The following is a 23,626-nucleotide window of genomic DNA, read 5'->3' as shown; positions in this document are numbered from 1 at the left end:
ACTAAGCACAAACACTCAGGTGTGACATACTGAGCATTCAACAATCCCATAAAATACTGCAATATTTAGATAACCCTTTAACATTATTCTGTTATCAGAGCAAATCAACAGGTATTTGGATGAGTAACCCGCAGTGCTACCTTGCCTGGTGCCCCTTCCTTACAGCTCAACAGTTCCCTCCAGCTTCTGGGAACCTCAAATCGAGCCCCCAGAACTCCACATGCAGGGTTTTAGCAACCTTCCCAGGCTGAACCAATTCATATACTCTGGGTTTTGCCAGTTTCAGAAATAGCAAGCATTAACAATATCAAGTCCCTAAATTATCCTTGCATAGGAAGCAGAGAAAGGAGTTCACGACAAAGAACTACCACACTAAATAAAATAATACAGTATTTCCACTTGGTATTAAATTAACACAGGTTATAAAAACAAATGCACTAGATACAAATTAAATTTTCAGCCTTAGTTTCTAGTCAACTTCACAGATGCTAAAAAGATTTAACTTTTAGCAGTTTTCAAGACAACTTTTTAACCTCGGGAAGATCATCCACAAAATATTTTTGACCTAAACCCACATATTAACATGAAAATATCTGAAGATACTAGATGCAGCAGCAATGTCAAAATATAATGTTACCCATATAATTAAGATAAAAAGATAACATAAAAAGTTATTTTTTCTGATTATATTATATTAGATAGTTCTATAATTCCCGTCTTTAAAAGACATAGTTTTTAAAATATTTACCTGAGTCCCTGGTCTGTCTCTCCATAGTCATCAAGATAAGGAGGAGGATAAAAGCAGCCCTTTGTTTTCCCAGCTAAAAATAGCACCTGACATTCTCGTACTCTGGAGAGAAACAGAGAGAAGATTTTCAGGTATTGATTTTTAGGTGAATAGTTTCTCATACTTTCATAGACAGTGCTTTTCCAGCTCATACCTACTTTCGTTCTGTATAATCTGCACGTACAGATTTTTAGAGGCACTTTTTTTTTAAACTACATCTCTCATTCTCTTCCTGTTATAACTCCTCAGTAGCAGTTAAAAACAATGTAATTTCATGTCTTATTATCTACAGTACCTGTAAAATACTGAACAGATCCACAAGAAAATAAAACTATTTTTCTTCTCACTAATCTTTACCAAAGTGAAAACAGACATTATCTAACACTTCCCTGTATGCAGGAAGACAACTAAAATGAATTTTTATGTTTTTACCAGCAAGAGCAGCAACAGAATCAAAGTACTTACCTTCATCATTTTGTAATACTTGAGTAGAAATAAACACACAGGCAAAACAAATTCCCTTGAAAATGAAATTTGAACTTTCTTTGAAATTTTATCTTCAAAGAAGCAACCTCTGAACCTTACACCAAAGCATAAGAAGATGAATACACTTTAGTTTTTAGGCAATCCTATTGTTAACCAAATACTGCCTTTACAAACCACCCCTGCAATCACACATATAGAGCTATTAATTTAATGACTATACACACCATGTAACCCAGCAATGAGAGGAGTAGTGTTCAGCTCCTTACCTAAGGAATATGCCCACTCCAGAACCACAAGTGTACGTATGTGCAGTACAGGCTCCAACATCTTCCCCTTCCAGTTCAGTCTGACAGCAGTAACTCTGAGAACACAGCATGGTCCCACACACAAGGCACAATGTTGGGGCTCTGCTTTTGTCACCACCTGATTTCGGACACCTTTTGTTAGGGGAAAAAAAAGGAAAAGAAACCCACTGTATGTGTAAACTCTAGATAGTAAAACAATTCAGAAGTACTTTTGAACATTATACAGTTAACAACTGAAATTTCTATTTCACTGTTTCACTGAAATACGGGGCAGTTTGGCTGATAAGTGCTATGTGCCCTTTATGATTCCATACACAACTTCCTGAGACTTTCAGGCTAAAGGTTTCCCAGCTGATGAAGAGGAGCAGCAGACTTTGGGGTGCTCACTGTAATTGCATACGACTTACGAGAAATTGGATGCTTGGTTAATGAGGCAGCTGTAGTCGTCCGGTAGGTCTATTAATTTGTTGGATTCTCTTGCATAGCTAGAATAAAGCAATCAAATCAGCACTCACATTTCAATGAATAATACACAAGCGACTTCAAACTCATTCATGTTTTCCTGACTCATCTAAACAGCATCTGTGAGTAATTAATTTTTTAAAGTTTCCCTCTTTTCTGCCATTCTTCGAGTAAAATAGTAGCACATAAAAAGATGAACACACAACATCTCTCAAATAAACCACCTCCCTTTTCTTAGTCTTATTTTTTATGAATTTGAGAAAATGCAGAGGTGGAAAATACATATTATTTGTATGCTTTTAGCAAACCAATTATGAGGTCACTATATATTTAAAGAAATATTTTTTTTCTCTCCTGTATAAGTTTGGGGTTTTTTTGTCACTAATATTGTGTGGAAAATAGTCTGACTTTCAAGTTTAAGGAACTTGTATCCTGAAGAGAATGAAATATGCATGCCATGAAAAGGACCTATTTAACATCAAATACTTATATATTAGAAATATATTTAAAAGTAAACAGATACTATACACAGAATTCTAATAATCTTCAATTCTAGGAATAATACAAATTAGATGTGAAATGTAAATAGAACTTTGTAACAGAAGCAATGTACAAGAACTGCTGAGAGGAAAAAGAAATCATCACTGTCAAATCAGACATAAGCTTGGGAGGAGCAGATAAGAATCAGCAAAAGCAACACATGGAAAAGATCCCAACAATCACATGTGGCAAGAAATCAATTACACAACCAGAATACTCTTACTGTGTAAGAAATTGTTAATAGTCTGGTCTTTCACAGAAGAAGTGATTAATTTTTATTTTTGTCACAGCCTTACTTATTGTGCTTATTGTAAGCACAATGTTAAAATATTGACTTTATGTATTTAGTACAGGAGATTAAAAAGCAGGACTATGTTTTTAATGCCAGCACTGTGAACTTCACATTAATTTCTAATTGTTAGGATAATTGTTAACCACTATTTTTACCCAGCCTTCAGAAAGAGTAACACCCTAAATGGTTTTCTACACCCACTAAGTATTAAATGCATTCTGAACTCAAAGTAATTGTGCAGCAAGAATAAATGTATGAAAAACTGGTTTTCTTTTCAGCAACTGACTCGGTGCTGGCTTTACTGAAGGAATTGGATTCTTTAAAAAGACAATTTAAAAAGCTCTTTAATGTCTGGTATTTTTAAAGGAAGGTTATACACATCTTTTAGCAACAGCATATTTTTTGCATCAGAAGGTAGAAAGTAATAGGAAACATGAGATGAAACTTTATGACTTCTGATTCCTGCACATCAGTTCTAAATAAAACCCCAATATTAAACTTTGCCTTCAAAATCTACTAATTTAAGCAGTATTTCCTTTTCTTAAAAAAAATTTAAAAATCACTACTTCCCTAATATCTTTATTATTAAATAAAGCAGAACAGATATTACATTATTATAAACACCCATTAGAAAAAATATTTGGAGAAAGCAGCAACATTAAAGTTTTTCCCCCTGTCTCTGCTTAAAATCTCTTTAGGTTTACCTGATAGCATGTCTCTTGCCTTCCAGGTATCTTTTTACTTCATTGTTACTGCACCAACTACAAGGAAAGAAAATGGCTTTTAACTTCAGGAGATGATAGAAAAACAAATAAGCAAAAAAAACCACAATACATCTATTAAAAAACCATTACAACCAAAATGGTTTCTTTCAAAACACTTCTTTCATAAACACTTCTCAAATTCTACAATTCTCTCCCAGGTATTTCTGGGAGAATACTTACACTACTATCTTGTGCAGATTCTCTATTATATTAAAACTAACCACAAAACACAACTTACCTTTCTATTAACGTGTTCAGAATCTCACTGTTTTCTTGAAAAAGGCAAGTGAGGTTGTTTGGCAAGCAAAGATAGCTACATAAGTGTTCAAATTGGTTTGCTCCATTCACTGAAAAACAAAAAAAGGTGTAATTCTCACAGCTTCATATTTGAAATGTTTATTATGACCACCTCCAGATTTATATTCTATCCCTATATATGCCATATGTGGAGGACAGTAAAGAATGTTACCAACATAACATAACATAACATAAAGTGAATTTACAGAGATATCATAGAATGGTTTGGATTGGAGGGCATCTTAAAGACAGCCTCATTTCAACTCCCCTGCCATGGGCAGGAACACCTTCCACTAGACCAGGCTGCTCAAAGCTTTATCCTACCTAGTATTAATTATTAGCAGATGCTGATTGAATGACATCAATGCAAGCAAAAGCAGGTTTTGTTTGAAAACAGCAATCCAGAGGAGCTTTGAAACAGAACCCTATTAACAGAAGGGAATTAATTTCTGTTTTAAATAATCTAGAATGGCACTTACCTCTATATTAAAAATACATTTTAAAAACAAACAAATTATTTTTTTGCCATTTTCATTACACTGATATGAGGCTGCACTGGTAACAAGCCCACATCCATTCAATCAGCCTCTTCAGACAAGAAAGATTAAATGTAATTTATTTTGACCATTACTGTTTACATCTTGCAAACCAATTTAATACAAAGCAGACAATACCTTGAATTTCTGAGGGTGCTGGGACTCCATTTAAGTAATGAAAAAACAAAGCAGAACATCTCAGGAAAGGCATGATTCCAGCTTTTAGATTCCTCCACAGGTGCCAGCCTGAGGAAATTTCTTTCAAGGCACTTAAGAAAATAAAAGAAAAAAAAGTTTGCTTTTATTTAGTCATTTCAGTTTGAGAGCTATATTTAGTAAGTCTTCAGTCACACTGCATACTAAATTACTGATTTCTGCTGAAACAATCACCGTGCAAAGTGCTTATTTCAAAGCAAACTCCAAGAAAAACAAGAAACCAGAGATTGATAAAAACGTAACCAACTGGGACAGTAATTTAAGGAGAATTCTGCATAAACACTTCAGATCACAGAATGGTTTGGGTTGGAAGGGACCTTACAGACCATCTCATTCCAATCCCCCTGCCATGTGCAGGGAACCTTCTGCTAGATCAGGTTTCTCTGAGCCCCATCCAGCCTGGCCTTGAACACTGCCAGGGATGGGGCATCCACAGCTTCTCTGGGCAGCCTGTTCCAGTGCTTCACCACGTTTCTCACAGAAAACAACTTCTTCCTAACACCTAATTTCACCTAAAACCTACTTTCTTTACGTTCAAAGCCATTCCCATCCTAATAAGTTTTCTGTACTCAGACACTGCCAATTCCAGATTCTGCAAACTGACTAAAAAATTGTTTCTGAGCACAATCTTCATGAGCAGGTATCTTCCTGATCACAGATGAATTTACAGGAATAGTTACTTAAGTGAATCTAGAAGTGCTGGATAAGAAACAAGATGTAAGACTGTCTAAGTTAAAAGTGTCATCTTTGACAGCAATAGTATATAGAATTCAGTCAATAGTTAATGTTCAGTTAAGGAGGGAGAAAAATAACATACAATTTTATCAAAAGATTATGGTTTTACCTTCCTGTACACTGGCAAAGAAATTTATACAGTGTAAGCACAGCTACTTCCTCTTCACTGTTAGTGTTTTCTTGGTCCATGCCATTCTCTTCTGAAGAAGAAATAAATAATTAACAAATTGTATCATATATACACATTTATGCAACAAGAATGTATTTTTCAAGTTCTGATAAAAATGCCCAAACGAAGTGAAGTATTCCACTGGGATAGACTATGCTGCTCATAGCTTTCTGCTGCTCATCTTATGTGCTAAGTTTGTGCTATTGTCAGCTTCAGTGAGGTGCTGGTTTAGTGGTCAGTTGGTTGGGTTTATTCATGTACTTGCTTGGAGTTCTTTGCTTTTGGCAAACTAGGACTTACCTAGCACCTCTTGCCAGGATTGCCATTGATTCCTTACTTTGCTAACTGCAACTTATTCCTCATGCAATGCTAAGCCAAGGCTGCAATAAACCCTCCCAGGCACTGCTACAGTAGCTAGAAAGCCAGGATTGGTTACTAGCAATGCTCCAAGAAACTCCTGGAGCAGAGCAATAAAGACAATGTACCTGAACTTTGAGTACAATTTATCAATACCCCTTTGTGGGCTCAAAGACAGCACCAACAATTCTATTTTGTAACTGTAAACTGCACCCATCCACCAGCAGCACCATAGCTTTCTCCTAAGTAAAGACTGGTGGAATCTTTTCAAAAACAGTTGAGACAAAGTGTCATTACCTGTTGATGAGGTAAGTAAAATTTGTATTATGTGTGCCATAGTGACAAGATGAAACAGGTGAAGATCTCCAGTGCCAAGACTAACCCCTGAAAAATCCTGACAATGTATGGCAGGGAAAGAGAGCACCAAGCTTACCTGTGAAAGAAAACAAGAACATTTGTACATTCCTGTTCCTTTTGAATCTTCCCTTTTCTCTGCTCATGCTGCAACTACGCCCCTTGAAGGCAGCACACTACATAAGGCTAATTTTGAAGCTAATTATACAGACACTATTAAGGAGAACAACAATTATCCATCAGGAAAGTTTTGAGTCAGTTTGAGTTTTGGGGTCTGTTGTTTTGTTGGCAGGGAGAGGAGTTGGTTTTCATGTATTTTGGGGTTTTTTAACACACAAAGAGTATGCATTTAGTCTCATCTTATCCCTTTTCAATTTATAGAAAAGAATACTTTTATTTAATACTTTTATTAAGAATACTTTTATTAAATTGTAAAAGTCTTCAAAATCTATTAAGTAGTGAAAAAATACTAAAAACCTGAACATTTTGAAAGGCTCCTAACCCAGAGTAAAGAGGAAGTTTTGAATAGTTTTTACATAGTGCCTACTGGATCAAAACTTATATTAATATATATTAAGAAATACTTACCAATAAATGAAACATGTCAATATCAAGTATGCAAGGAAGATTCCCATTTTTTTCATTAGGCACCAGTGCTAAGTATTTTGGAGAGAAAAAAAAAATATTAATTGAACATTTATACATGAAAACATTTTAGTGGACTTGAGTTAAAAAATGAGAGCCATCTCCTTGATTTACATGCTTAAAGAAATTAAAATACGAATGTACCTGTTTTGGCCAGAATCAATTCAAGAACTGTTCAACATTACTGGAAAATAGTATTGCCTACTTTACTGTATTAAAATAAAACAAACCCCGTAGCCATTTCTACTCCCATGGTGATTTTCTTTCATTGCCTGGGTTTCCAGGGGGAGACAAAACGAGACAGCATCTCAAATTCTGACAGAAATAAGTTCACACAATAGTGACTAAACAGGAACACTGATCACTGTCTCCTGGACAGCTGCTCAAATAAAACTTCTGCACTTTGTTTAAATTCACAAGACTGCCCAAATGTGCCTTACATAAATCATTTGCCTTACTGACTCAAAAATGCATTGCTACAGTCTCCTGAATCCATCACTTTATCTCAAATTAAGCTAGAGCTAGGTGTTGGTCTCTCCCTCTCTGTAGTATTTACAGTAACCACAAAGTATTAACCAAAGCACTCCAGCTGACAACAGAAACTCACACACTTAATGAATTCCAAACACCTTCATCTAAAAGCAAATACAAATTCAGAGTTTTGAAAAATTTTACAAGGTATTTTAAGTAACAATCAAGAAAAAGTTGCTTACTTCTTTAATCCAAGCAGTTAAGTCTGATCTGTAATAAAGCTGCAGCTCTGGGTATATTTTACAATGCAGCTATATGCATTAAGCTGCCAAGTTTAAAAACAGTACTACATTAAAAAATAGTCTCATCATGACAACTTAAAAATAGTTCAGCTGAAGACTGCTGCCTTGCTGGCCAAAAAAACTGAGAGCTGAAAACATGTGACATTTGGAAGCTATTTGTATTAGCAAACATTTCACCACGACTCAGATTTCAAATGCTAGTCCTTTTGTCAGCATATACCCACAGAACTCAACCCCAAAGTGTGAAAAATGTCTGTATCAAAAACATGACCAGAGCAAGGGACTTCCAAAACTGAACTTATTGAAAATAAGTCATCTTTATGTATTGTTTACAGAATACAGACAGATCAAAGGTGCATAATTTTCATTATTCCTAGCCTGTCAAAATAAAACAGGAGAAACCTTTCCTTCATAAAAATGAAAGCAGTACAGTTGCTTCTGTCAGTCGGAAGGAAGGAGAGCTTTGAAGAAATATTGATTCAAGTTTTCAAGAAAACCCAAAACACTTAGAACACCATATATTGCAAAGTTTCAGTCAAACATCCAGCAGGATTTTCTCTTCTGCTTCACACAGAAAACAGCTCAACCATTACTGCTACAAACTGATGCCAATTAAGTCTTTACTCATAAAGCTGCCAACTCTTAGCTGAAGTAGCTGGTATCTATCTACTAGTAATTTCAGTATATCAATGCATTTTAGAAGTTTCTCTGCTCTGCTGACTGGAGATATTAAAGTTATCCCATTTTATAATATCCTTTAAGAACAGTCCTCTCATGGGCAATTACTTCATTAGGCTGAACTTCAGACTTTTCATCTGTATCTACTAATGGTTCAAGATTGGAACATTTTGGCTGTTCTCATTAAAATTCTCAGTTAACCTATGACATTACATAGTAAGTCCTGTCTTACCAGAAATCCCACTTTTCAAAGAGAGAAAAGTTTGCAGATATATTACAGATTTCTGCAAATATCCCTTCCACACCAATCTTAATTTCTTCAGCTTTAAAGCTCCAGTGAATTATTTATGTGAAAGACCACATTTCCTTCTCCTTAGCTCTAGGTATCTTTCTCTACTGAAGAATCAACAGAACTCCTTCACAGCAAAATATCCATGCTTCTTTAGGAGCTGCAGTCCAAAAGAAATGTCTTTTTTCTTGACATAACACATATAGGTGGAAATAGCAGCACTTGGTTCATTACTTAAAACCACTACATAAAATAATCTTCTAATCAATACTAAGAGTCATTCTGAAAGTACTCAGGTGTATCTTCACAAAAAAAACAGCATAGGGTGGCAAACTTACATGCTAATAGAGTACAAAAGTGACCCTGTACTGCTGAAAGAGATGAAACTGTCCAGTGAGCTGCTGCAAATCTCGTTAGTGACGTAAGGCAGTCATCCTGTAAAAACAAAGAAGAAGCGACACTGCCACAGTTAATGAAGTTCCTCAACATGAAAAGGTCTTTTGACTTAACAGCATCTTTTTCAGGCCTCTCAAGTGCAGCTTATGGAGGCAGTTTGACTGTAAATATATGACAGATACTTATGTTTATGCAAATATGCAAGTTCCTTTTGGCATTCTTATTTTGACTGTTACCATGAGAAACTGCAGCCTTAATAAATTATGTGTTTATAGGAAAAAACGTAACAGTTTTGCTAGATGTGATTTTTAAATAGTTTAATAATCAGATACAGATCAACTAAACAATACGGTCTAATGAATAAAACTATTCAATATCTGTAACTTAAAATGTAGATATTCCTCATTAATGAAGCACAAGTCCCTCTTTTTTCCAGCAATTCAGAGAGGAATTGCTACTTGTTCCTTACCTGTCGACAAGGTAAATGACCAAATAATGGCTTATCTTCATCAGCTAGAATTCGTTCTGGAAAAAAAAGCAAAATTCCTTGTTGTGAGTTTACCAAATTTGGAAAATCTCCTATAAAGGAGCCAAACGAAGTGATCAGTACCTATAGCCTGTATTGTGTAAGCACAGCTGCCCCAGCACATTATAGGTACACGTGGGTCTTCCTCATTTGGATGAACCTTCAAGCCTACTTTGTATGTTGCCGTACCAAAAGTTGTCAGCATCTCTTTTATGCTCTCAGAATAAGGATTCCTAAACAAAGAAAACAATATTACTAATTCATTCTTTCCTCCACTGGCAGCATAGTACCTCTGATGATAAGCATTTACCCCACAGATAAACAACTGGAGTTTTAAAATTTAAGTGACAATTCCAATATCCTTCTTTGCATCTGGTATTTTGTGACCTCATGTTTTTGTGATAGATCCCCTATTATTTTTTGATTATCTGTTTGGAACCGATCTCATTTTTAGTGTTAAGAATATTTAGTCTTCAAAGACAAAGTCAAGGCTAAATTACAAGAAATGTGTGTGACTGAAAGCTAAATCTGTCATCAGCTGGGATAAGAGTCTTGCATTTTGTGTGCAGCTGGCAGACCAATGTGTGTAGCACGTAACAAGTTTTGTTACTTTCTCCTGAAGGGAAGACAGTGTAGAGCCAAATACAAATACACCTTTATAGCTGGAATTACATATTAATATTCTCTCCCATTTCATAGTCTTCCTTCATGTTTTACATGTTGTGCTGTAAGGTATAAGTAGTACAAAATTTATTCTACATGCCACAATTTAGATAATTGCAGCATGTTTCTGCACAAGGACTTAGCATATTCACTTCTGAAATGCTACTGAATTACTTAGGACTTCTGGGCTGGACTTCAATGTCATCATCATAACAATATTAACTTTTCTAATTAAAGCAAAATTCATATATTTGCCCAAATTATTGAGACCTTCTAGCACAGAAGTTACATGCTATTTTCACATTATGATTTCATGATGAATTTTTAATGATTTGTTAATATAAATACATACTTCAGTTTGAAATCTGGTCTAAATCCTTCAGGTAATTGCAGCTGATCCATTTTTTCTGAATGACCAGAATGGCCTGTACAAACAAAAAGTAATAAATCACCGATTATTCATCTATATGTAATTTTTACACTACAGAAAGTGCAGAAGCAGAATCTGAAATTCTATCACCAGAAACTGAAATCCCAAGCTGTTCTTGCCGTTTATGCCATCATCCCTCAACTCCATTGTGGCAGAAAACAAAATGCTTGGTCTCTTCCATGAATATTGTAACATTTTCACATATAAATATACAGATTTCTTCAGACTTACTTGCACTGTCTTCATTTCGAAGTAAATGCAGGGCTTTTACTTGCTGGGATACTGTTTTGATCCACTGAGTTAGGTTTGGTTGGCCTGAGAAGTCTAACCTGTCAAAAAAATCCCCAAACAACCAGTTAAAAACAAACAATCTGCAGACAGAATTAGTATTTCCTAGGCATTCCAACATCATTCATCTGTTTCTCAATGGGCTCTTTCTCTGTTGCCCATGCATTTTTCCACATTCAGCTCTTTTTCTGCAGGTCCTATGCTTTCCTAATACACAATAACAAAGCAAAATCCATAAACCAAAATAAATAGACAGGCAATCCACATGAGTTTATCAAAACAGAAGACAGCAAACATTCAGGAAGATCTTCAGGGGTGTAGCTTGTTTGGCATCTTGGTTTTTTACATTTATTGAGGACATTTATAAACCAAACTGACCTGTTAAACAAAACTCTTGGTGGAGGAAGCAGAGGAATTACAGTGTTGCTCAAGCATTCACAAAGTGGGCAAAGGAATTCACCATTTTCTACATCATAACTCGTGTGTACTCGTAATCTTTGTTGCCTTCGTTGCTCTTTTGCTTGGACTGCATCAAAATACCTTTAGAAAACAGCAAGACATTAGTGGCAAATTATTATTACTTGAACATAGAAATTAAAAAATTAAAATTGGGGAAGACACAGTTTTGTCTTTCCCCAAATACAGATAAGAGCATTATCAGAAGGAAAAATCTCTACCCTCTGACTGATAAAGCATTAGTGATTTTGGCTGCCAAAATGTACCCTAAAGTGCTGAAGTCCACTGGGCTGTTAAAATCATGGTTAAGAGAACATTACATTTAAGAAAAAAGGGGAAGAGGTAGAGAGAAAGTTGAAGCATTAAAAACCAAAACCAAATCAACAAACAAAAAACCCCAAACAAAACAAAACACCATAAGCAAACAAAGCATCCCCCCCAATCACTAAGAAACAAACAAACACAAACCCACCAAAACAAACAAACAAACAAAAATCCAAACCAAACCAAAAAGACAAACTCATTTTTACAAAAATTTTTTTTGGAAGATGCCATAAGCATTCTCCTTGGGTGTTTTCTATTACAGGCCACAATCAAAACAGCAGCAGCCAAAAAAACTGTTGGAAAAAGGAAGTGTATTCACTGCTTTGCTAAATGTAACTGCTATTCCAGAAGCCTCTGATGTGGTTTAAAGCATGCCCAGTGATGACCCTAAAATGATCTCAACACAGGCACCTAAGGGCATTTCCAGGAGATTATGGCAACCACAAAGGACTGTACACAAGCTACACAAGAAGATTAAAAACCTATCTTCAGTGAGCAGTGACATCAAAGACCACAAAGGAAACCTGTGCATAGTAATAGCCACAGAATCTCTGGGAGTTCCTAACACTCTTCATGCACAAGGCAGAATTTGAAATTAGGCATTTCAGAACCATGCTAAGGAACAAAGCAAGGGCCTAATCAAAGGCAGAGGCATGAATGGTTTGAATTTGTCACATGGCATTAGCACCACATAGCACTAAGCATGTTTACATACCTCAAAAAAATCAAAGAATAAAAATAACTGCAAAAGGCATTAATAAAATGCTCAGAAACAAAGGATAAAATTGAGTTTATGTTGAAGATGAACTTGAACTAGGTCACCAATGTTTCTACTTCAAATTAAACCTGTTGGAGGAATTAAGAGTGCAAGGGATGCACTGTCATTTAAAACCTCAGAAGAGAGAAGAAGATGCAGCAAAAGCATGTCTAGCAGTGAACTGCAAAAAAACCCCAAAAATCTGAGCTCCAAATATGTGTGCATCACAGGGAACTATGCATTGGAATAAACAAGGGAAGGGAATGACGCTGCCATGTATGGCTTTGGACTCTTCTTTACCAAGAGGACAGTAAAGGAAAATTATTTTGAATATGTTTACAGCATTTCATTTCTAGTCCTTTTTTTTCCAGTAGAAAGCTGTTTTAATCACTTCCTGAAATTCCTTTTCAAGTTTACTACATGGTAGGAATTCTGCCATTAAAATTAGTGTCATTAGGCAAATTGATAATATAACATGTTATTTGAGCTAAAAACTGAAATATAGCCTTTTACCTTTGCCAACACTGAGCATGCATAATATGTCCACAGCTACCCGTGTGCGTTCCACATGACAAGTCTGGGTGCATGAATAAGGGGTCATATTTTTCTATATTTAAAAGAAAAAAACAAAAGACAAACAACTTTGAAATAAACATTTATCAGAAGACTTAATGGCAGATAAATGTTGCCACATTGGTATTATTATTTAACTTTATCACAGAAGTGTGGTTCATTTGATGAAGCACAAAACACTTTATTAATCCATAACCATCTAAACTGTTTAAATTATTTCCAAGTATCACTTTACTTTGGTTTGAGAGTACATACTGTACTTAAAGGCTTCAAACCAAGCTTTCAGAGGTGTTAGGCCCTGGTACAAGTCTCCAAGATCAACCTGCAGTTGAGTTCAAGGACATTAATCTTCAGAGCGAGAATGCAAAACAATTCAGTGCAAAGATTTCTGTGTGTTTACACATACAGATCCCAGAGAAAGCTTTGAAACAATGTCCTTGCTCACTGATCTGTTTCACAAAGTACCTAAAGCCAAGATTTTTTTATTAACACTAAGAGGCATTTCAGATGATATAACTGAGAGGAAGAAAATGTACATCTTGTGCTTTTAAAGTACTACATTAACACCTCCTCTCTCTGATGTTACAGGCATGGTTGAAGAACAAGCATTTCTGATTTTAAGGGGTTTTTCAACAGTTATAAATAATCTGTCACAAATAAATGGCATGAGCTCAATGTCCTCAGTGATTTACATTATTCAGCACACACATTTCTACCTCACCAAAAATATGGGAGTTTTGCCACTGATTACACTGAAGATATTCACAAACATAAGAAGGTTATGTCACTGTCTCAGATGAAAAAAAATGCTGTTGCCACAGTAACCCCAACATTCTTTAATATTTAAGATAGCTATGAACAGTTACTTACCAGGATCTGGAGTAATTTTGTTTCTATTTTTAGACAACACAGTTGATCGCTGAATAAATGCTGCCAAGACCATAGCCCTGCTGTCCACTTTAACTTCCTGCTCCTCCTGGCACAATATACACATAACAACCTGTCTGGGTTCAGCTACTCTGGTTTGCTCTGGACCCAGGGCTGTGAGCTTTGCATCTGAAATCACAGGGCTAGAATATTCAAAGAATATTAGTGAGCAAATTATTTGAAAAACATTATAATTCAGATCATAACTTCAGTGTGTTTAGTGAGTTTCTGAAATTTGTGATAAATGCTCTCTGACAAAAAATAGCTTTGGCATTTATATAACAATTCCTATGTGCCCAGAAGTGGCATGTATTTTCCAGAAAAAAAATCATAACCCTCCCAATAGTATAACCCAATCCAGTTTAACACAGAAACTGAATCTGCAGCCCTCCACTACCATCATCTCTTTAGTGTCTGATATGAATTTTAAAAACACTCTCCACTTCCCCACAAAATCATTAGCATTCTCCAATTCATATTTCCAACTACCACGCAGATTTTCTTCCAGATCTTCAACAGACATATAATCAGCTATTTCCAATTTATGCTGTTTAATAGCATAGTCTCTTCAGCATTATTAATAATTTACTGGGTGATTTTGTACAAAAAATTATTTGCCTGTTTATATTTATCCCACAATTCTGACACAGAAGGGGCAGGAAGCATTCCACTTACTGCTGGTTTTTTTGTCTCACAAACTAATGAATAGTTTTCCATCAAGATCGATAAAAAGAGCTTTTTAAAGAGGTAACAACAGGACAATCTGATGTAAAGATTAATGAGAAAAAAAATTTAACAAGATGCCTTTACCTGTTTTCATGGCCTCCGGAAGTGGAAGCATCCAGCTCCTCCAGAGTCTGCTGAAAGAGTTCTTTGTTTTCATTAATGAAGTGCCGCTGCATCTCAGACATCTGGGCCATGATCTTCTCCCTGCGCAGTCTGGCAATCTCAGCCTTGCGCTTCCTTTCAGCTTTGTCTTTGTCACGTGAACTCTGAAATTTTGTTGTAACAGATTATTTATTTTAGCTGTGTACCTTGTACTAACCTCCAAACAATGAAAATCTCATAAAAGAGAAAAGAACAGTCTACCAAAGAGTTTTGTGCCCTCTTCTCTTTAGCTTGTGCTCAATGCCAGGCAGAACTGCAATCTAGAAGGGGAATCTCTTCCCCTCAACCTTTCACTGTATTTTGTATTTCTCTTCCCTTTAAGCACTCATAGGATAAAAGAATAAAGAGAGTGACATGTGTCATCTCTGGTGCTGCTCTCCCTCCACAGAAGCTGCATTCCTAAATCTACTACAGTGCTCCAAGGTGTGTGTGCAGTATCTCGGATGTCACGTTGAGCTACACACATTGGCAGAGCTTATCTGGAATGACCTGCATGGTAAAAATATATGGATAGCCTTTTCTTTTAGCAACTTTCCATGGAGTCTGAAATGATGCGAACAGCAGAAACATTTAATGCTGTGACCATAATACAGACAGTTCTACGGAGTAGAATTGCAAAAGATTTGGAGACTACAATATATGAAACAAAGTAAAACAGCTTAGGGACTTTACCAATAGGTACTTCAAACTAATGAGTTTGATCTATAAACTGTGACACAGATTTTCAGAAGTCACTGATGCTTCCCATGTTTGATTTAGACCTTCAATTAGAAATTTAGTCCTTTGCTAGTCACCACCCAGACCTGTTTCATATCAGCTGTTACAGATTGTTTTTACCTCCTCCATAATATTTCCTTCGGTCTCAGCCACGGGACTTGAAGAAGAGCTTTCTCTTAGCTTTTTAATAGTATTAAAAGTCTGTAAGAGAGAAAAAAGAAGCTTTTAACTTGTTTGGGACATGGGAATATAACTGTATATACTATAATCCTGACTATACAATGTGCAGTATTGGAATCCAGAAGAGTAAAACTAGGTACAACAAATCCACATAGGAAATATGGAAATCGTCCTGACGTAATTAGAAAAAGTTTCAAAAATCTTATTTCCATGATTTTCAGCAGTAATATAAAATATATCTACCTTCAATATCCATCTGATCATGTCCTTGTGCACTTCCAGATGAGATGCATTTTGCAGTGTTTCCAGCATAGCTAGTATGCTGGGGGAGTTATTGGGTGCTTCTCCTGGTTCTGAGAGAAAAATAACAATGAGAATTGATTACTGGCAAATTAATCACTCACTAACATTAAAAACAAGAAACTCCAATGCTTGTTCAGCAACTGAAGAATTCCTTCAACAAATAGGCACAATAGTAATTTTCTGTTCTCCCCCATTGCAAACCTTTTCATAAATAACTTCTAAATCCTGTAAAGTTTTGCTCACTGACTATATTTTCTTACAACAGAAATGCACTGTATATGCTCCCTGGCTGTTTTCATCTTGGAAACCTCCAACATTTTATTTCCCATTACTTCAAATGGAACTTTCATGTGTTAGCCAAACTAGAGGCATTAATCAAATGATACAAAGGAGAGTCAAGATTAAAAGACTATTTAAGAATACAACTAAGATTTTTGCAATTGCATCTGATCACGTGCAGCGATCTTTAGTGAGATGTTGCTTAAAGATATTAAGAATCAGATCTAGAGGGAATTATTCAACTTCTGCACTTCTCCTCTAGAAAATGCCTTTAGTATTGTACCAGCATAGAATCTACACATGTAGAAAGCATTTATCTATCAACTTGATAACATTTTGATGGATAAACAAATATACTCTTCTAGTAAATACAGTTTCAGAAGAATAAAATATGAGATCCTGGCATTTTCAGTTATTTCAAATTTGCTATACATTTGCAAAAAAAGGCATACTTGATATTTTCTGAGTGAAGGTAAATGTTACAACATTCTCCTCACTGAGATTCTCCAGATGTTGTTTTTCTTCTTGCAGTGCCATTCCAATCAAATGCAAAACCTAGGTAAAAATTACGAATTTTAGTTCTTTTCTTACATAATTAATATAATCTTATTATATAGTCTGAGTAATTCATTAAGAAACAGGAAGGTCATATAATACAATTATATATTACGAATATATTTGGAGTTATTTCTATATGCCGAATTCCAAAGCTACATTACACAGGAGCAACAGTTTTTGTTTGAAACTTTGCCACATCAAATCCACATTAAATACTTGCCTCTTTCTGTTTGCTGTCCTAACTAGTGAGTGGGAAGTCAGTATTTCTTATCTTTCTCCCTATCCCCAGCATGTTACTATTGCAAAGTCTCTAGACAGAAGAAGCGCGAAGCAGACTTTAAGTCCTTTTTGTACACAAAGTTTAGTGACAAAAAATCAAAATCTTTAAGTTAAATTTATCCTCTCTACAAAGACATTTTAAAATAATGTTAATTTTTAGGTCAGTGAAGAGCTGTAGTCTCCTTGAACTTAAAAAATGCTAATACCCTATTTAGCACTATGATAGTCTGAAAGCATTTTGAAGCTGACATAATTCATTCTTGGTGGCAAACTCTGTCACGTTGCATCAGCCAATTTGACACCCTGTACAAGTTGGCAGGATGCTCCAGACACAAAGGTGTTACTGATGCCTGGAATCAACGCTGACACCCATGTAAGGAATGGATAATCACCTGAAAATCTGTAACAGAACTGGAATGCAACAGACCAAGTATCTACAGAAAAAGTGGCAAAACCTGATGAGAGTCTTGAAGATTTTTTAATTTGTTTTAATAAACAACAGTTAATTTCTCCTCAGTCTATCATATCTATTTAACAAGACCTCACTAGATATGGGCCACCTCTTGCAGATGTCTTATATTCACCTTTGCAAGTGCTTCCGAGACAAAAGTGGTTGACTTGGGAAAGATGCAGGACAACTGCATGGCACCACAGAGAAATGCCACAAATTTCTGAGCAAGTGATAGGTCACTAATAAATTTCATGGTTTTGAGAATGGCTGAAGACATTTTAGCTCAGTCAAAGAAAACCAACCCAACTAACTTATTTTATACAAAGTTACTCCAAAACCTATCATTCTTACATTACCTAAATACAACTACATCATTGTGATTTATAATACCAATATACCTTTTACTTAGCTTTAAAAAGTAGTTTACACTCAATAAGACTGGATGTCAAAAAATTAACACTCAGTTTCAAAACTGGAGGTTTTTTGCAAAATGTTATTTAAAAATCCATCAATAATTTTTAAAAGTTTGGAGCTGGACCCTAAACCAACAACCCTAACCCAATATAAACAGTCCCTAGATGGCAGCTCACTACTCATCTCTGCACCCCAGAAAATGACGATTGTGACAACAAAATCTACAATAACCCTCCAGGTTTCTAAAGATCATTATAAATTGCAAGGAAAAAACAGTTCAGTTGTTTTCCAAAGTAGATACATTTTCAAGTTAGAAAATTCTTTTGTGCACTTTCATGGCTTTTTCCTAACGTGATTTGGCCTAAACTGAAAATAAGCAAAGGAACATGAAGAAAAAGTTCAGTGTCTGCTTCAACATGCAACAACTCAGATTAATGGGTTCTCTACCACAATAAACATTACTGCCACTGCTTCAAGCAGAATTCTTCTCTCTCATGTGCATCCCATTAGAATTTACCTGGGTCTTCCATTCACTTTTAAAAATAAAATTGCATCAGAGGCAGAGGGGTTTCCCTAGATTCGCATATCAGGAAATGCCACTTACTTCTCATTCACAGTATTCTGGATATTTCAAACACCAAGTTAACAACTCAAACCCCCAAAATCATGTTAAAATGCTCTAATGAATAAGCATTAGTTTAAATAAAAACCCCATACCCTTTGCAGCATGGACTCTGACCAGGCATAGCCATTGTGTTCCACTGCCCATTGCAGAATCGTTCCCATAATGCAGAGCATGACATCAGACTGCAGGATATTCACCAGGCTGGCAAAAAGTGGGCAGAAAGGAGGAAGAGCTGGCGGTGGAAGTGCTGAAAGGGAAATTGGTGTGTTTGACATTTCTCCAAAATTTGCAACACCCACTTAAAATGTCTGATTTAATGGCTCAACCCAAAGCAGGGGGTTGGAGCTAGATCACCTTTATGCTTTCTTCCAACCCAAACCCTTCTATGATCCTAAGGCAGAACACAGCTGCTCAATAAACAGTCAGAACAGAGTTACCAACGCAGGCTGCACCATTCAACATGGCTTGTGTGTAACAGAAAAGCCAAAGGAATAAGCGCTTCAGAAGGTGGGTTCCATGTCAAATCAGATCCCTGACTATAGCCAGGGAGACATAAGGGAAATTGCTTCGTTTCTAACCAACTTCTACCCTAGCCCTGGAACAGGCTGTCAGGGCAATACACAGCTTGATATGTGATTCCCTCTTCTCTCATCTCCTCTCAAAAATAAATACCTGTATCTTCTCTGTTCTGTCTTTTCAGCTTTCTCTGTGCTTCCTCTGCCTGAAATGGAAGAACAACGCCAGCATTACTCAAAATCTGTACCAATATAAAACTAATAAAAAAAGCATTCATGCTTTACTACACTGTTACTGTTTTTTGCCAGCCTTAAATAAACATGAAAGCTTTCTTGTCTTTTCAGTTTGTCTTATGTTCTACTGTAAAGTAGGGCATGCAACTTCAAAATTATTCTTTCCTCTTGAGCCAACCTGGATTCTTGTCCTAGCATAAAACTGTAAGGCAAGTTAAGAACTCAAATGGCAATTTCCATAAAGGTAAGGAAAAATACAGATTGTTTTAAATACTTTCAGTAAAATAAGGTCCAAGGGAACCCACAGACAAACTCCTGAATACCCACTGATTTCAACAGCTCTGTACAGAGCACAGGATCCAGTGGCACAGAAATCGCTGCAAAAACTTGGGCAAAATTTGTTAACATTCTTAGATATCCAGCTGGTAATACCTCTTCACAGAAGCAAGCTTTGGATAAAGGCAAACAACAACAAACAACAAAAAGCCACAAAATAAACCCCAGGAAGTTAAACTACTAGTTACCTTTGATTGCTCTGCCCTTGAAAAGTGATAGAAATACAGATTGAAGTTCTTAGCACATTCTGGTTTTAATTCATACAGCCCTCTGCCTGTTAATCCAGGTTTTCTATAAAAAAATAAAGCAAACAAAACACTTTATGTCAACTGGTTCTTAACATCTGAGAATAAATACTCAAGTAGAACAGCTAACAAACATTGCCTAACAGGCATTCTAGAAATTAAGTAAGTAACAGTATTAAGAATTCTGCATATGATTAAAGCCATGGGAAATCACCATGACTCAGTCCTCTTTCTTTCATTCTCTCATTTTCACTAATTTAGACATTCCATTTTTAAAATTGAATCATTAAAATAAAGGGAAACATACTTGAAACATGCCACTTCTTCAATCACACTTTCCATCCCAGTCTCTCTGTTCTCCTACATGGAGAGAAAAGGTAAGACAGTGCGTTACTGGAGTTCTTGAAATAATTGAAACACATTGAAATATCATACAATACTAGAGTAAGCATGCAAAGGGAATGTAGTACAAAGTCATTTTACTGGCACTCAAGAGAGTACTAAACTACATAACATGAAAATACATTCAGGAATACCATCTCTGCAAAAGGTACTTTGAAAAAGTCATGCCATTCTAAGTGCTTCATTTGTACTGTTTTCCCTGTCATAATGAACTCAGATGTAACAGTGGCAAAAGAAAACTCTATGTTAGCTTACTCAGCACATTTTTACAATACACAGCCAGTATTTCTAATTTCTAGGCCCTTAAATTGAAATAAACACTGGAAAGCTAAAAAGACCAGTTACTGAAAAATGCTGAAACAATCACAAAAGGCAGCATGAGACATCAGCTCAAATATGTAATACTTAATATACAAATTATCTTTTAATATTCCCATCCCCTTCTTCCAATACGTATTCATAGCAGTTACTAGGCCAGGGAAAAAGTATTTAGGATGGACAATATAATTTAGAACTCCAGCTTAAATTGAATTTGCATTTTCATGCAACCCTAAATTATTCTTAAATCATTACAAAATTCAACTTTTCAAACTGTTCCAGTTTAAAATATTTAGAAAAAAAAATTCATAATTTATCATTATTACCAGTACAGTAAAATAATAACTTTGGAATTCTGACTGTCTTCAGAAATAATTTTTAAGACTGCTTCAAAAATATTAAAAGAAGAAAGGAAAGCAAGCTTTGCTGTCCTACAGAAGTACTTACAATGGAATTCAGATAAATGATTCTGTTCATGTAAGTGAAGCATTTATGTTACACAAGTCATAACACAGTGTCTGATTCCATGTTTTTTCACTTATTGTTAGGCTTTAAAATATAACAGCTTATATTTCTGGATAGTTCTAACAACCCACTTCCATACATCTAATTCAGGGTGTACAAGCAGCCTGCAGAGACTGCTGGACAGATGGCCTGATTAGAAACAGTATTAAATAGAAAACAGAGCTGAAGAAGCTCTCAGATTCCTGCCTCTTTCATATCTTGTTCCTCCTCTGCCTCTGTCCTACCCTTGCCATGAGAACTATTAAACCTGTACTCATGCTAACCTTGCTCTTAGCATAACCATGCTGCTCTCATTCCACATTAAATGACATGAACTTACGTAAGACAATATTTCAGCAATCAGCCTCATAAAGTGGAGGCTGGTTCCCCCCTCCACACCCATTTACTTACATCTTCAGGGAGTGCCTTTACCAGTTCACTGTGAGCCATTGGCCTGATGCTCAGCTGATGGATGATCTCCCGCTTGATTTCATCTGTTGCATTTACCTGTCCTATTCCAGGGCTGAACCTTTCGCCTGTAGAAACAAAATACACGGGTTGGTTTTTTTTATTTTAAACATTCTTTTATCTTTTTCTCTAAACTAAATGCTGGAAAATAAGGTGCCTTCTGAAATCTCGACTTCACAAATTCATTACATTGATCTAAGCTAGTTTCAAGGCTTTTCTCCCAGGAAAGAAGTCAGAGCTACAGGAAGTTCACAACAGGACTGAACCTGGGATAGCAATAAAAACTGTCCAGATCATAAAAGAGCCTAAATTTTAAAAATCAATTAAATATATTCCGAACTTACCAACAATCATTATAATGAGGTATAGCATCTCTTCTATAAGAGTGTTATTTTGTTGAACAACATCCTGAAGTAAAACAATAAAAAAAAATTACATTTTTCAGTAATTATTCCACATGCTGAAAATACTTTTTCAGTGATTTGAAACATTGCCTGTTTTCACCCTTATTATTGCCAAACTGAGCTATGCTGAAACACAGTCATAAGTGCAAAAATTATGCAACATTTTCTGACATTTACCAGTTTGACAGGTAATAACATTTATGCATACTTCAAATTGGCCAAATGAAATTAAAATCGGATAGTTTTTACTTTTTTAATAAGAAATAGCTCTGTCTCAGCATCTGACACACTTTGAAAAACAAAACTGAAGATTTTCTATTGCAGTAGTACATAAAATACCTTGTTAGTATTCTCTGTGCTAAATCTTTTGCCATAGTCTGGAGTACTAAATATCTGATAAAGTTCAAAGCGACTCAGCATTATCATCAGGAAGTGATTTGGATCCATCATAGACACACCTGTCTATTGAAGAAAAAAAAAGATTACAAAGAGAAAACAGATTGGGTGTTATCATAGTCTGTTTATGTATTTATATATGATGTTCACTGTATATTCTTCATAAAATTAATTCCTCTCTTAATCCTATGAATGAAGACTTAATATTTAAGTTTACTCTCTTAGGACACCAAAACTGTAAGCCCATTTGACAGGCAGAATCCTATGCTTTATCAAGAATTTCTGATGCCATTTTAAGGCCATTATTCAAAATATTCAGGGTTACTCCTTCTATCTTAAGCAGTCTAAACAAAGTTCAGTGCAAGACTTTTGTTTGGTTGTTTTTATCTCTAAAATTTTGTTCCTGCTGGCTTATCTTCTAGCAGGCATAATATTACTTAGTATGTATCACTGAAGATTTTAACAACAAATTCCAATCCTCTAAAGAAAGGCTGAAGATTGTAGAGTAAAGCTTCCAAAACCTGCTTGGAAAGAAAAATACTAACATTTCAATGCATAACAAACATTGACTTCCAGAAATTTCTGTTTCTGAAAACTACTGGCTGAAGTTTTTTCTGTTTATTAAACAAGGTAACTAAGTTTGCCAATTACAAATATTTGTTGTTAGTTTACTATAGCTAATGGGTCCATCTTTAAACAGAATAAATCTCCAAGAAAGCTATAGAATATCTATCCAAATGGGCAGCTGAAAATGATCCTTTAAAATCCGTGGCAGATCAAGCCTCACGGAAACATGTGTGAAAGCAGAAGTAACTTGGGGCATGTTTATCCTCCTACTGGGTAGTGCTAACTCTAGGCAAGATTTGAGGGACTTTCTGAGGAAATATTTTGTTGTCCAGGTGAACTATGCACCCTGAGCTGTGAAACTGTAGATTATACTGCTCTCAATGGAGAAGCACTGCATCGGTGACAGAGCAAAATAGACTGTCACATTTGCAAAATCTCTTCTGAAGGGGAAAAACAAAACATCAACACATACACTGAGTACATTTCTGACAACAGGCAGATCATGCAACTGCAAGTAC

At 35.7% G+C, this 23,626-nt stretch overlaps 1 protein-coding gene across 2 annotated transcripts in view; it reads right to left on the bottom strand.

Moving 5' to 3' along the window:
• Nucleotides 1–23,626, bottom strand: part of UBR2 (ubiquitin protein ligase E3 component n-recognin 2) — a 55,966-nt gene that overhangs the window by 2,320 nt on the left and 30,020 nt on the right. For both annotated transcript variants that reach the window (XM_063390758.1, XM_063390757.1), the window contains exons 19-46: nt 22,485–22,607; nt 22,086–22,149; nt 21,685–21,809; nt 20,357–20,409; nt 19,993–20,095; nt 19,392–19,440; nt 18,812–18,966; nt 16,845–16,947; nt 16,054–16,163; nt 15,751–15,831; nt 14,836–15,017; nt 13,969–14,168; nt 13,039–13,132; nt 11,367–11,528; nt 10,932–11,029; nt 10,623–10,695; nt 9,692–9,840; nt 9,551–9,606; nt 9,024–9,120; nt 6,889–6,956; nt 6,244–6,379; nt 5,530–5,620; nt 4,608–4,738; nt 3,875–3,983; nt 3,577–3,633; nt 1,986–2,063; nt 1,540–1,710; nt 749–850 (exon numbers count right to left, since the gene is read on the bottom strand). In XM_063390758.1, the coding sequence (XP_063246828.1) occupies nt 749–850; nt 1,540–1,710; nt 1,986–2,063; nt 3,577–3,633; nt 3,875–3,983; nt 4,608–4,738; nt 5,530–5,620; nt 6,244–6,379; nt 6,889–6,956; nt 9,024–9,120; nt 9,551–9,606; nt 9,692–9,840; nt 10,623–10,695; nt 10,932–11,029; nt 11,367–11,528; nt 13,039–13,132; nt 13,969–14,168; nt 14,836–15,017; nt 15,751–15,831; nt 16,054–16,163; nt 16,845–16,947; nt 18,812–18,966; nt 19,392–19,440; nt 19,993–20,095; nt 20,357–20,409; nt 21,685–21,809; nt 22,086–22,149; nt 22,485–22,607 (3,020 nt within the window). The remainder of the gene's footprint in view (nt 1–748; nt 851–1,539; nt 1,711–1,985; nt 2,064–3,576; nt 3,634–3,874; nt 3,984–4,607; nt 4,739–5,529; nt 5,621–6,243; nt 6,380–6,888; nt 6,957–9,023; nt 9,121–9,550; nt 9,607–9,691; nt 9,841–10,622; nt 10,696–10,931; nt 11,030–11,366; nt 11,529–13,038; nt 13,133–13,968; nt 14,169–14,835; nt 15,018–15,750; nt 15,832–16,053; nt 16,164–16,844; nt 16,948–18,811; nt 18,967–19,391; nt 19,441–19,992; nt 20,096–20,356; nt 20,410–21,684; nt 21,810–22,085; nt 22,150–22,484; nt 22,608–23,626) is intronic.

The sequence above is a fragment of the Prinia subflava genome, chromosome 2, assembly GCF_021018805.1.
Source record: "Prinia subflava isolate CZ2003 ecotype Zambia chromosome 2, Cam_Psub_1.2, whole genome shotgun sequence".
Lineage (NCBI taxonomy): Eukaryota > Metazoa > Chordata > Aves > Passeriformes > Cisticolidae > Prinia > Prinia subflava.
Note: the sequence above shows the minus strand (reverse complement) of the source record. Positions and strands in the feature narration are given on the sequence as shown.